General features: G+C 40.8%; 1 protein-coding gene across 6 annotated transcripts in view; it reads right to left on the bottom strand.

The window, feature by feature from the left end:
- The window catches only part of Ino80d (INO80 complex subunit D), a 63,843-nt gene that overhangs the window by 12,135 nt on the left and 39,432 nt on the right, over positions 1–12,276 (bottom strand). For all 6 annotated transcript variants that reach the window (XR_011371151.1, XM_070018653.1, XM_070018633.1 and 3 more), the window contains 5 exons: positions 9,645–9,869; positions 7,556–7,665; positions 6,533–6,666; positions 3,574–3,791; positions 1,776–1,933 (listed from right to left, as the gene is read on the bottom strand). Coding sequence is in view for 5 of the 6 variants with exons in the window: in XM_070018653.1 (XP_069874754.1) it covers positions 1,776–1,933; positions 3,574–3,791; positions 6,533–6,666; positions 7,556–7,665; positions 9,645–9,869 (845 nt within the window). In the remaining variant the exon portion in view is untranslated. The remainder of the gene's footprint in view (positions 1–1,775; positions 1,934–3,573; positions 3,792–6,532; positions 6,667–7,555; positions 7,666–9,644; positions 9,870–12,276) is intronic.

Below are 12,276 nucleotides of genomic sequence, written 5' to 3'. Positions count from 1 at the left end.
ATCTGACTATACCTGTTTGTACCTAAAATACTAATGTCACTGAGATAGAAAACAAGGCTGTATAGGACAGGTACACCTAACTTTGTCTATACCTAGACTTCCCAGCTAGAGGTCAATTAGGGAACACTTGAACATACCACCACCAAATACACTGTTCTGGTTGTGACTTATCTTTCAAAATGCTTATGTTATACCTTACTCTCTAATCCTTCCCTTCCAGCCTAATTTCCATAAAATAGAAGCCCATGAACTGACTTTGATTTCATCTCCATTATTAAAAAAACATTAGTTATTAGAGCCAGGTACTGGTGGCTTACGCCTATAATCCCAGCCATTCAGGAGGCTGAGATCGAACTATCATGAATATCTCCAAATAAGCAGCAAAAAGCCGGAAGTGGAGACACAGCAAGTGGTAGAATACCAGTGTAAGTGAAAAAGCCAAGTGGGAGTATGAAGCCCTGAGTTCAAGCACCAGTAGTGGCCCCACCCTGAAAAAAGGCAACCAGGGTACAGTGGCACATACCTGTAATCCCAGGTACTCACCAGCTCGAGGAGGAAATTCTCCCATCTCAACCAATAAGCTGGGTAAGGTGGTATGTGCCTCTAATCCTAGCTAAGCAGGAGGCGTAACTGAGAAAATCAGAGTCTGGGCTAACCAGGGCCCAAACTCAAGATTTTATTTAAAAAAATAACTACAACTGGAAGGATTGGGAAGTTGGCTCAAGTGGTAGAGCAAGCGCCAAGCTTAGCAAGCATGAAGTCCTGAGTTCAAACCTCAAGGTGCTCCCTTCCCAATTTTTCTTTGTAACTAAAGAAACTACGTTTTTTGTTTAAAAAAAAAAAAGAGTTAGGGGGACTGGGAGTTAGTGGCTCAGTGGTAGAGCGCTTGCCTTGCATGCAAGAGGCCCTGGGTTCAATTCCTCAGCACCACATAAGCAAAAAGAAAAAAGCCGGAAGTGGCGCTGTGGCTCAAGTGGTAGAGCGCTAGCCTTGAGCTGAAGAGCTGAGGGACAGCGCCCAGGCCCAGAGTTCAGGCCCCATGACCAGACCCGCCCCCCCCCCCAAAAAAAGTTAGGTACTGGTGGTAATCCTAGCTACTCAGGAGGCTGAAATCTGGGGATGGCAGTTTAAAGCCAGATGGAGCAAGAAAATTAAGCTGTGGCTTGAGTAGTAGAGCATTAGCCTTGACCAAAAGAAGCTCAGGGACAGTGCCCAAGCCCTGAGTTCAAGCCCAGGAGTGGGGGGGAAAAATTACTCCTTACCATTTGAAAAAGTTAAAATAACTTTGCTCATGAATATTTTCTATTTATAATGAAAGACATACATTTATTTATTTATTTAGTCAATCAAGGGCTTGAACTCAGGGTCTGGGTATTCTCCCTGAGCTCTTTTGCTCAAAGCTGGTACTCTACCACTTTGAGCCATAGCTCCACTTCTGGTGGTTAATTGGAGGAGATAAGAGTCTCACAATGACTTTCAGCCCGCTGGCTTTGAACCATGATTCTCACATCTCAGCCTCCTGAATAGCTAGGATTACAGGCGTGAGCCACTGGAGCCAGGCAAAAGACATTATATTTGGGAGGAACATTGTAGAAATGTTTCAAAAAGATTATTTCCCAGGATAGGGATGGCGGTACATACTCCTATTTCCAGTACCATAAAAACACAGGAAGCTAAAGCAAGGTGAAGAGTTCAGGGCCATCCTAGGCCACATATTGAGACCCTGCCTGAAACAAAATAAACAACTATTTTTCTATAAATTGAAGTGACCATACCTTCAAAGAAATCAAAATCTTGCAAGTCATCAGGTAGCCGGGGCAGGACATCTGAAAAGTCCTCCTGGTTCAATTCCAAGTCGTGTGGAATGTCAGTGATCTCATTGGCAATGTCATCCGGCAACTCATCAGCACTCAGCTCTGGCGTGGATGGGCTCCTGGAAGACAATGCAGTTGGTATCAAGACTCCCCTTTTACTTCCACATCAATGTTGCCAAGACAAGGTTATTCACCATGAATAGAAGAATCCAGTGTCTTTTGACATGGGAACCCCTAACTGGAAATAGCTCTTTCACTACTTTATGAGAAGGAAATCTGAAAGCAACACATTACAAAAATAGCTTGCCATATGTAGTCATGTTTCTGCAACTATTACTCACAATGCAAGCTAAGCCCAGGTGGCCCATACCAGTAATAATAGTTACCCAGGAAGCTGAGACATGAGGATTGCAGCTGAAAGCCAACCATGGCAGCAAAGTCCATGAGATTCTTATCTCTAATAAACCACTAAAAAAGCCAGAAGTGGAGCAGTGGCTTAAGTGGTAGAGCACTAGCCTTGAGCAAAAAAGCTCAGAGGTAGTGTCCAGGCCCTGAGTTCAAGGACAAGTATGCATGCATGCGCACACGCGCACATGCATGCACGCACGCACACACACACACAATATGCAATCATTACTAGGCAACATCTGTACTTAAAATTAGGATGAACCAGAAGCTGGTGTATTCACCGCGTCCTTTATGCTTTTTAGTAAAAGTTCAAATCTTGATCAAAATAATTATTAGCTAAAACTGAAGCTTCATTCATCTGGTCAAAAATGCTTAAGTCTGCTAAAATAAATATATATATATATATATATATATATATATATATATGATATTTCTATGACAACATCTATGAAATTTCTATTACAACACAAAAAATGGCCAGGTGCTGGTGGCTCAGGCCTGCAATCCTAGGTACTCAGGAGGCTGAGATCTGAGGATCACAATTTAAAGCCAGTCTGGGCAGATTTTTTTCTTTTCTTTCTTTTTTTTTGGTCTGGTAGCGGGGCCTGAACTCTGGACCTGGGTGCTGTCCCTCAACTCTTCAGCTCAAGGCTAGTGCTCTACCACTTGAGCCACAGCGCCACTTCTGGCTTTTTTCTTTTTGCTTATGTGGTACTGAGGAATCGAACCCAGGGCCTCATGCATGCAAGGCAAGCACTCTACCACTGAGCCACCTTCCTAGCCCCTCTGGGCAGATTTTTAAAAGCTGTAAGACTCCAAAATAAAAAGCCAGAAGTGGCGCTGTGGCTCAAGTGGTAGAGTGCTAGCCTTGAGCAAAAAGGAATTCAGAGATAGTACCCCAGCCCCAGAGTTCAAGCCCCAGGACTGGCAAAAAACCCAAAAAAAAACAAAAGCACAAAAATTGGGCAGGGCATGGTGGTATACAGCTGTAATCCCAACACTCACAAGACCCTGGAAGAAAATTTACAACTTTTGAGGCCAGTCTAGGAAATTCCAAGCCAGTCTAGATTTACAAAGCAATAGTCTCAAAACAAAAGCAAAAACAAAAAAACCAACCAAAAAAAATCTCACAAAAATTTAACAGCATACAATTTTTAAATTTTAGCATTTCCTCTCTGCTATAACCAATAAGTGCTGATATCAGCAAAATCTGTTATTAAAAGAAAGTTAGTTCTAGGGTGACACCTGACTAGCTTCTGAAGGAACTGCACAACAAGCACTTGGAAACAGGTGATCTGAGAGTGACTGGCCAGAAGCATAAAGGAAAAGCAAAACCCAGAATCAGACTGACCGGATGTGTGAGGCCTCCACTGGCAGTGAGACGCTGGTGGGCATGCTGAGGTTCCCTTGGGGGACGGCGGGGGGAATGGGTTTTTGGGGTCGGCGAGGTCCACGCCTTCTCTTCTTCTTGTGTTTTTTGGTAAGTGCAGGAGGCTTGGTTTTTTTCCTGGGTTTCCTCTGCTGCTGGTGCTGAACTTTACGGGAGTTATCTCCTCTCAAGAAATTATCCTTTGGAATGAATGAGTTTTTTAAAACTGAGATTATTCATTGGTCAAATTACTTCCCCTCCCCTCTTTAGGGGTTATCACAACATAAAGCGATTCTAGATAGCATTTATTTTGGTTACATCAAAAATATAAAACCAGGGCTGGGAAGATGGCTCAGTGGTAGAGCGCTTGCCTTGCATGCATGAGGCCCTGGGTTCGATTCCTCAGCACCACATAAGCAAAAAGAAAAAAGCCGGAAGTGGCGCTGTGGCTCAAGTGGTAGAGCGCTAGCCTTGAGCTGAAGAGCTGAGGGACAGCACCCAGGCCCAGAGTTCAGGCCCCACGACCGGACCCAAAAAAAAAAAAAAAAATATATATATATATATATATATATATATATATATATATATATATATATATATATATATATATATATATAAAACCAGAACAAAAGATTTTAAAAGCTTTACCATAAGGAAATGACTTAAATATATGAGGAAACAGATTTAAACTGCTATAAATTCTTTTTTTTGGGGGGGGGGTTCCGGTCGTGGGGCCTGAACTCTGTGCCTGGGCGCTGTCCCCCAGCTCTTCAGCTCAAGGCTAGTGCTCTACTACTTGAGCCACAGCGCCACTTCTGGCTTTTTTTTTCCTTTTTGCTTATGTGGTGCTGAGGAATCGAACCAAGGGCCTCAGGCATGCAAGGCAAGCGCTCTACCACTGAGCCACCTTTTCAGCCCCTAAACTGCTATAAATTCTATACAAAAAATATATGTATTAAAACATCACTTTATACCATAATATGAAAATATCTTATGGTTTTATTTCGTTAATTTCATCATAAAAACCTGAGATAATCTGTCAAAAATTTAGTTACCTAAGTATTTAGACCTATTATAGATTTTTTTTTTTTTTAAGTGAGTTGTGGGGCTTGAACTCTGGGTCTGGGCACTATCCCTCAGCTCTTCAGCTCAAGGAGAACACTCTACCACTTGAGCCACAGTGCCACTTCCAGTTTTCTGAGTAGTTTATTGGAGATAAAAGTCTCAGTACTTTCATGCCCAATTGGCTTTGAACTGTGATCCTCAGATCTCAGCCTCCTGAGATCTGATTACAGGCATGAGCCACCAGCGTCCAGCCTATAGATTTAAAGCTATTTATAATGACAGTTGAATAGGCAAGAGATTAATTTATCCCATATCAATTCAACATATGTATGTTTGTATACATATGTATACTGTCAATCATGCATTTAAAGACACTGTGAGAGCTGATTGGCTGTGTAGCTCAGTGGCAGAATGCTTGCCTAGCAAGTACAACACCTCAGCTTCCATCTCCACCACTGGGAAGAAAAAATACTGTACACAATTTGTGCTATCAAAGGACTTATACTCTCCTATGAGAAAAACATGTATACATTACAGAATATAGAAAACTGAACAGTGATGATATAAATACTTCCTATGGATACAGAAAAGCAAAATTAGTTATCTTCAGTTTTGTTAGAGTAAAGGGTAACAAGATTTTATGTGATTGGGAAGGAAGATAATCATTTTAAGGTAAATGAAAAAGCACAAATGAGAAAAAAGAACACCTAAGAAGTTTGGGACCAGAGCATGTTATAACCTTGGCAATAAAGCGTCACTTTTGCTCAACAAGTATTTTTGTTTTGTTTTAAATTTATTTATTGTTATTATAAAGGTGATATTCAGAGGGATTACATTTACATGTGTCATGTAATAAGTACATTTCCTTTTGTACAGTGTCACCTGTTCCCTCACTCAATTCCTTCCTTCCCATCTCCACACACAAGTTGTATAGTTCACTTTCATCAATGTCCACTGTGCTCCACTGCTGCTTTTCAGCCCCCTTCACTCAGATTCTGTGCCTTCCTCCCACAGATATGCATTTGAATATACCACATTATTATTTTGTCTGGCAGATATACATTTGAATACACCACATTATTATTTTGTCTGGCATGGAGCTTCAACTCCGTACCTGGGCACTGCCCCTGAGTTCTTTTACTTAAGGCTGGTGCTCAACCACTTTGAGCCACAGTGCCACTTTCAGTTCTCTGGTGATTAACTGTAGAAGAGTCTCATGGACTTTCTTGCCCCAGCTGGCTTTGAACTGTGATCCTCAGATCTCAGCGTTCTGAGTAGCTAGGATTACAGGCATGAGCTACCAGTGCCTGGCTTCAAAAGATACCTAGCTCACAATAACTGTAAAAAACAATATTAAAGGGGCTGGGAAGGTAGCTCAGTGGTAGAGCACTTGCCTTGCAATGCATGAGGCCCTGGGTTCGATTCCTCAGCACCACATAAGCAAAAAAAAAAAAAAAAAAAAAAAAAAAAAAAAAAAAAAAAAAAAACAATATTAAAAATGTCATCTCTTGCCTACCACTCCCATGCTGAGGAATCATCCTGAAATTTTTGAATATCGTAGCACCTTGGAACCTCATGGATTTGGGATGTTCAGATTAAGGGTATTTAACCTACACTAAAAATCTTCTAAAGCAATGTTTTGGGTTAGTTGTTTAGTGAGGATCTAAAATTAATTCCATAAGTCATCATTAGGATTTTTTTTTAATTAGGTAAAAAAAACTCACTGGAAAACTTCAAGTAATAAAAACAGTTTTTGCAAAACTTGTTTCAGTGATGCATACCCAACAGTTTGTACTGTATCACAAGGTATTTCCTACTGGGAAGAAATGTCACAGGTTTGAAAACTTTTACTGCAGGAAATAAAATCTGAACTTACCATTTTTTTGGCATGTTCTTCACACAGAGGTGTCTGGTGGGTAATGTCAAAAACTGGCACAGAGCACTGCTGCCCATCTGCGAACTTGGCAGTGCAGCTGGAGAAGAGCTGCTGAGAGCGGTTCAAGAGGATATCTAGAGTTTGCAAGTTAGGAGTAAAATATACCATGATTCTTTGCTTCCATATCTGGATAAAATTTGCTACTTTCCTTACTTATAGTGCATATCTATGAATTTTATTATTTGTAACAGGTAATATCCCAATCAATCTGCTGGTACAGGAAAATGACAGCACCTGAATTTACCATTTAGTAGATATTTCTGCAGGAGTCTGTTTTGCTAATAATGGGCTCCTAAGGCAAATCTCTATTAATAATACTATTCTGAACCAATTTCAGATATTTTGAGGAGGATCATTTCTTCTTAATACAGTCCTCAAATCTCCACCAGAAAGATTTTCTTTAGCCAGGCCCTGCTGGCTCACACCTGTAATCCTAGATACTCAGTAGGCTAAGATATGAGGATCACAGTTTGAAGCCAGCCTGGGCAGGAAAAAAAAGGCTCTTATATCCAATTAACCACCCCAAAGCCAAGGTAGAGCTGTGGCTCACAATGGCCAGGTAAGAGTTCAAGCCCTAGGACTGGCACCAAAAATAAAATGAAATAAAAAGTGACATACATAGCCAGGAGTTCAAGCCCCACAACCACTACCACCACCACCACCAACAACAACAAAAGATTTTCTGGTGATTTGCTGGTGATTCATTCTATAATCCTAGTTACTCAAGAGTCTGAGATCTGAAGGACTGTGGTTAGATAGTAACCCTATCTCAAAAACAAAAGAGGGGAAAAATGTAAACATGGGAAAAAATGTAAACATGGGATTGAAATGCAGCCACCTTCAGTGAATTTGCCTAGCATGTCCTACCTTCAATCCCTAGGACCTCATTATTAGAAAAAAGAAATAGGCAGCCCCAAACAATAAATGCTTTTCCAATGCCTGTTCAGTTTAGCTAAAGGATACGTTGGAAACAATGTCTAGTGAATGGAAGGACTTTGTTAGTGCACTGTTCACCCTTCACCATTCCACTGCATGCTGCTGACTCCATCTCCTTCAACTTGGTCCGCCTGATGCTAAGGAAAGAAAACCAGAATTAATGTTCTTTAAATGCTCAAATGGTGTGCCATTATGTTTCAACATTATGAACACCCACACTGTAACTATCTATAATACCTACTAGTCATTAAAATGCAAAGATGAGCTAAAGAAAGCAGGTATTATAATTACCAACTGTATATTTCTCTAATCTACCAGCATTCAAAGCAAATAACTAAGCAGGACCCTGGTATCTCACACCTGTAATCCTAGCTACTCAGAAGACTGAGATCTGAGGATTGTGGTTCAAAGAGCCTGGGCAGGAAAATCCATGAGACTCTTATCTCCAGTTATCCACCAGAAAACCAGAACTGGTGCTGTGGTTCAAATGGTAGATTGCTACCCTTGAGCTAAAGAGCTCAGGGACAGCACCCAGGCCCAGAGTTCAAGCCCAACACTGACAAAAAAAAGAAGAAAAAAAAGCAAATAACTACATCATAATATCTTTAAATATATCCATCTGGTTTTTTTTGGTTTTTTTTTTTTTGCTTTTTAGTTTCCTTTGGGTTGTAATTTCATAAGACAAGGCCCAAGCTGGCCTTAAACTAATTACATAGTCTAGGTTAGCTTTGAACTTGTTAGCCTCCAGCCTCAACCTTCTGAGAGCATACTGGCTTGCTTTTGGTTTTCAAGTGGTATTTAGGAACTACTTTTAGAGACTAGAGAGCAAAGTGATGCAAAAAACCTGAGACTACGGGCTGGGAAGGTGGCTCAGTGGTAGAGTGCTTGCCTTGCATGCATGAGGCCCTGGGTTTGATTCCTCAGCATCACATAGGCAGAAAAAGCCAAAAGTGGCACTGTGGCTCAAGTGGTAGAGTGCTAGCCTTGAGCTGAAGAGCTGAGAGACAGCGCCCAGGCCCAGAGTTCAGGCCCATGACTGACCAAAACAAAAAAACACACCCAAAAAAACCTGAGACTAGAATCACCAAGCGTAGTTCTGAATTTCATCTCTGCCTCTTACTAGCTAGGTGTACACACATTACTGAGACTTCCTAAAGCCTCAACAGTCTCATTTGTTTAGAGGGGGTCAGGCAGGTTGTTGTGAGCATGAAAAGATATAACACATCCAAACATCTGACTAAATATATACAATGGCAAACAGGAAATAGTCAGGAGTTACTGGTCTATTATCACCACTAGGAGTTTATCACCTAGGTGTTATATCTTTTCAAGCTTGACTTTTAACAGGGAATGGAGACACTACGTGAAATGGCTGAACTAATCTCGTCCTTCAAAATCTACTTACCCGGCACATATTTTTAAAATGAGTACAACTTCAAGTTTTGGTATTTAAATGTTATTTCTGCTCTGTTTACTTAATATTAAACATAACACCTTTTTTTGTTTACATATATAAACCAAAAATGTATTTGTTTATTAAGCACTGACTTCAAGGTATTAAAAAACTATTTTAAAAATCTTGAGTTGTGGGGTTGGGAAGTTGGCTCAGTGGTAGAGTGCTTGCCTCACATGCTTGAGGCCCTGGGTTTGATTCCTCAGCACCATATAAACAGGGAAAAAAAGCCAGAAGTGGTGCTGTGGCTCAGGTGGTAGGGCACTAGCTTTGAGCTGAAGAGCTGAGGGACAGTGCCCAGAGTTCAGCCCCCACAACTGACAAAATAATAATAATAATAAATAAAAATAAATAAACATTGAGTTGTCACTGATATCTTTTTTCAGCACAACAGGGAGATTATATAGCAAGGCCCTGCCTCAAATCATCAATGATTCTAATATAACTTTGGCAAAAATTCATGATGTTTTTAGTTTTATTGCCAATACATGTCAGCCTTCTTTTGCCACGTGTGTAGGGTAGAACTTTTTCTCAGCAACAAAACAAACTACAATGCTTAACAATATGGGGCTTAAATGTATATCATACATGGTGCCTTAACAATCTGCTCCAAACCAAAATGACACAAGGCCCACAGATGGGGTGACTGTGGGTGGCTCTAACCTGGTTCGACTGCACGCAGCTCTCCGTAGTTCATGTATTAGCTGCCCAGTACACTCAGGCTCCTTACTGGCTGCCTGCAGCAATGCTTTCCTAAATGTATGCCGGCATTTCTTCTGACGAGACTCTGCCCGCTCCAAGCGGCAGAGGTGCTTGTATTTCTGCTGAAAGTAAGTGCAAAGTTGGGTCACCCTGGAGCTCCTACTGTCCGCATCATCATCATCCGACCTGGAAGTACAAGGAGAGGGGTGAAAACTGATTACAGGTGAAGCTCTAGAAATGGGAAAGTGGTACTGTGGCTCAAGCAGTAGAGTGCTCGCTTTGAGCTGATGAGCTGAGGGATCACGCCCAAGCCTAGAGTTTAAGCCCCATGACCAATAAAAAACCAAACAAATAAAACAGAAATGGGAAATGAGGATGAAGAAGGTGGTTGGATGCACAGGTTTAAAATTTCTGCAGCATGTGAGCACACACTTAAGAAAACCAGTGGAGATTATAATAGAGCTGAAAATAAGCACAGTATTTCAACTGAAAGCAAGGCAGCAATGTTTTTAGCTTAGCGTTCTAAGTATGTCACTATTAGAGACTCAATGTACCATAGTCTTCTAAACTTTAAATGCGCCTAGACTCTTGGAGAGAAAAATCTTTTATTTACCCTTATTAAAAACTGAGTAAATGACAGTTGTAAGAAAACACATCTTTTCATAATGCACAAGCTATATATAGAGCAGTGAATTCTGACAGCATCAAACTAACAGCTGTCCTCTTCACATTCTGGTTTTTAACTACACTTTTCTTGTTAAGCACTTTGTAGGGCTTACATTAATTCTGCCAATTGTTATTTTGTTTGAATTAGTGACCTCTGAAACAGCATTTTGGCAATGGGCAGTTACAAGTGCTGTGTGCAGAGGATGCTATTTATGATTAGTGAGCATTTTCTATCATCACCAAGGTTAAAATGTCCATTAAGAATCACATTTATTGTTAGGAATAAGGTTTTATTTACATCTTATTATTCTGTTAGGAATAATGCACATAACTTTTTTTTTTTTTTGGGTCCGGTCGTGGGGCCTGAACTCTGGACCTGGGCGCTGTCCCTCAGCTCTTCAGCTCAAGGCTAGCGCTCTACCACTTGAGCCACAGTGCCACTTCCAACTTTTTTCTTTTTGCTTATGTGGTGCTGAGGAATGGAACCCAGGGCCTCAGGCATGCAAGGCAAGCGCTCTACCACAGAGCCACCTTCCCAGCCCCTAATGCACATAACTTGAAAGCTAACAATATTTTCTTCCTTCCTTTCTACTGTAACATATAAATACCACAATTATAACACCACAAACTACATATTCTCTCATTAATCTTCTATAAATTATTGACTGGTCCCTCTTTCTTCCAGTAGACTGCAAACTGTTCAGAATCTCTTCCAGAAACAGGTACAAAGCTCTTGTTTCGAATTGTTAATATATTCAAAGCAGTTACAAAGTTTTAAATTGCAATGTAATTTAGATAGATAAAACACATTCCTAAACTATTCAAAAGAGAACAAAATCAATGACTAAGTGTATACAGAGAGACTGATGATTAAATTATCTGGACACAAACTAGAAATGCCTATGAACACTAGGACCCACCTTAGACCTACTGAACCAGAATCTCTGTTAGGTAGGTGGGGCATGGGAATGGTTTACACTTGGGAGTTCCAGTAATTCCAGTTAAGCACTATAAATACCTTTAATAAACAAGATAGGGGCTGAGAAGGTGGCTCAGTGGTAGAGTGCTTGCCTTGCATGCATGAGGCCCTGGATTCGATTCCTTAGCACCACATAAACAGACAAACCTGGAAGTGGTGGTGTGGCTCAAGTGGTAGAGCACTAGCCTTGAGCTGAAGAGCTGAGGACAGTGCCCAGGCCTAGAGTTCAGGCCCCATGACCAACAAACAAAATAAAACCAAAAACCAAACAAAATGACTAGTAGTTTGCATGTGAAAATTATAGTCAGCAAATTACAGAATCAACACTAGGCTAAAGAAAATAGTTAGAAAACTATTAGAAAGTTCCAGGTAAGAGATAATATACACTCATGCTGGGAAAAGCAGCAGGAATGGAAAATATGGGACATAATGAGCATGTATAAAATACAAACTTTGTCAGTTGAGGAAGTGGAAGGGGTAATAACTGCTTAGCAGAGACTAGGCATAGACAGCAGCACAATTTATAAACAAGGCATCCCACCCCCGAGAACCCACACATGCTCCATAGGCACTCTACCCGAGCTGTACCCCAGTGCCAAAGGGGACTCTCTAAATAAACTGTTGGAAATGATAAACTGAAGCCTACTTAGGGGAGATATAAACATTTCAGGGTTAAGAACAAACAAATGAACAGCAGTGGAGTGTTTAAGAAGTCACAGAGATAATAGAAGAGCTAATACATAGAAGGGCCATTATCATGAAAGAATTAACTCTATTTGGCAAGTGGATCCAAAGGATAAGATGATTAAATGACTCCATGGCCCTGTAGTTGCATATCTAGGATGAGGTAATATTCAGTGGAAAGGAGAGGGGAGGATGACAGGGAAAATAAAAGATAATCACAGGGGAGATAATCACAGGTCAAAACTGTAATTGGAAAGATTCTGC

Source organism: Dipodomys merriami, unplaced genomic scaffold (genome assembly GCF_024711535.1).
Source record: "Dipodomys merriami isolate MVZ:Mamm:240054 unplaced genomic scaffold, mDipMer1.0.p SCAF_1, whole genome shotgun sequence".
Taxonomy (NCBI): Eukaryota; Metazoa; Chordata; class Mammalia; order Rodentia; family Heteromyidae; genus Dipodomys; species Dipodomys merriami.
The sequence above is the reverse complement of the archived record's forward strand: the minus strand, read 5'-3'. Positions and strand labels throughout refer to the sequence as shown.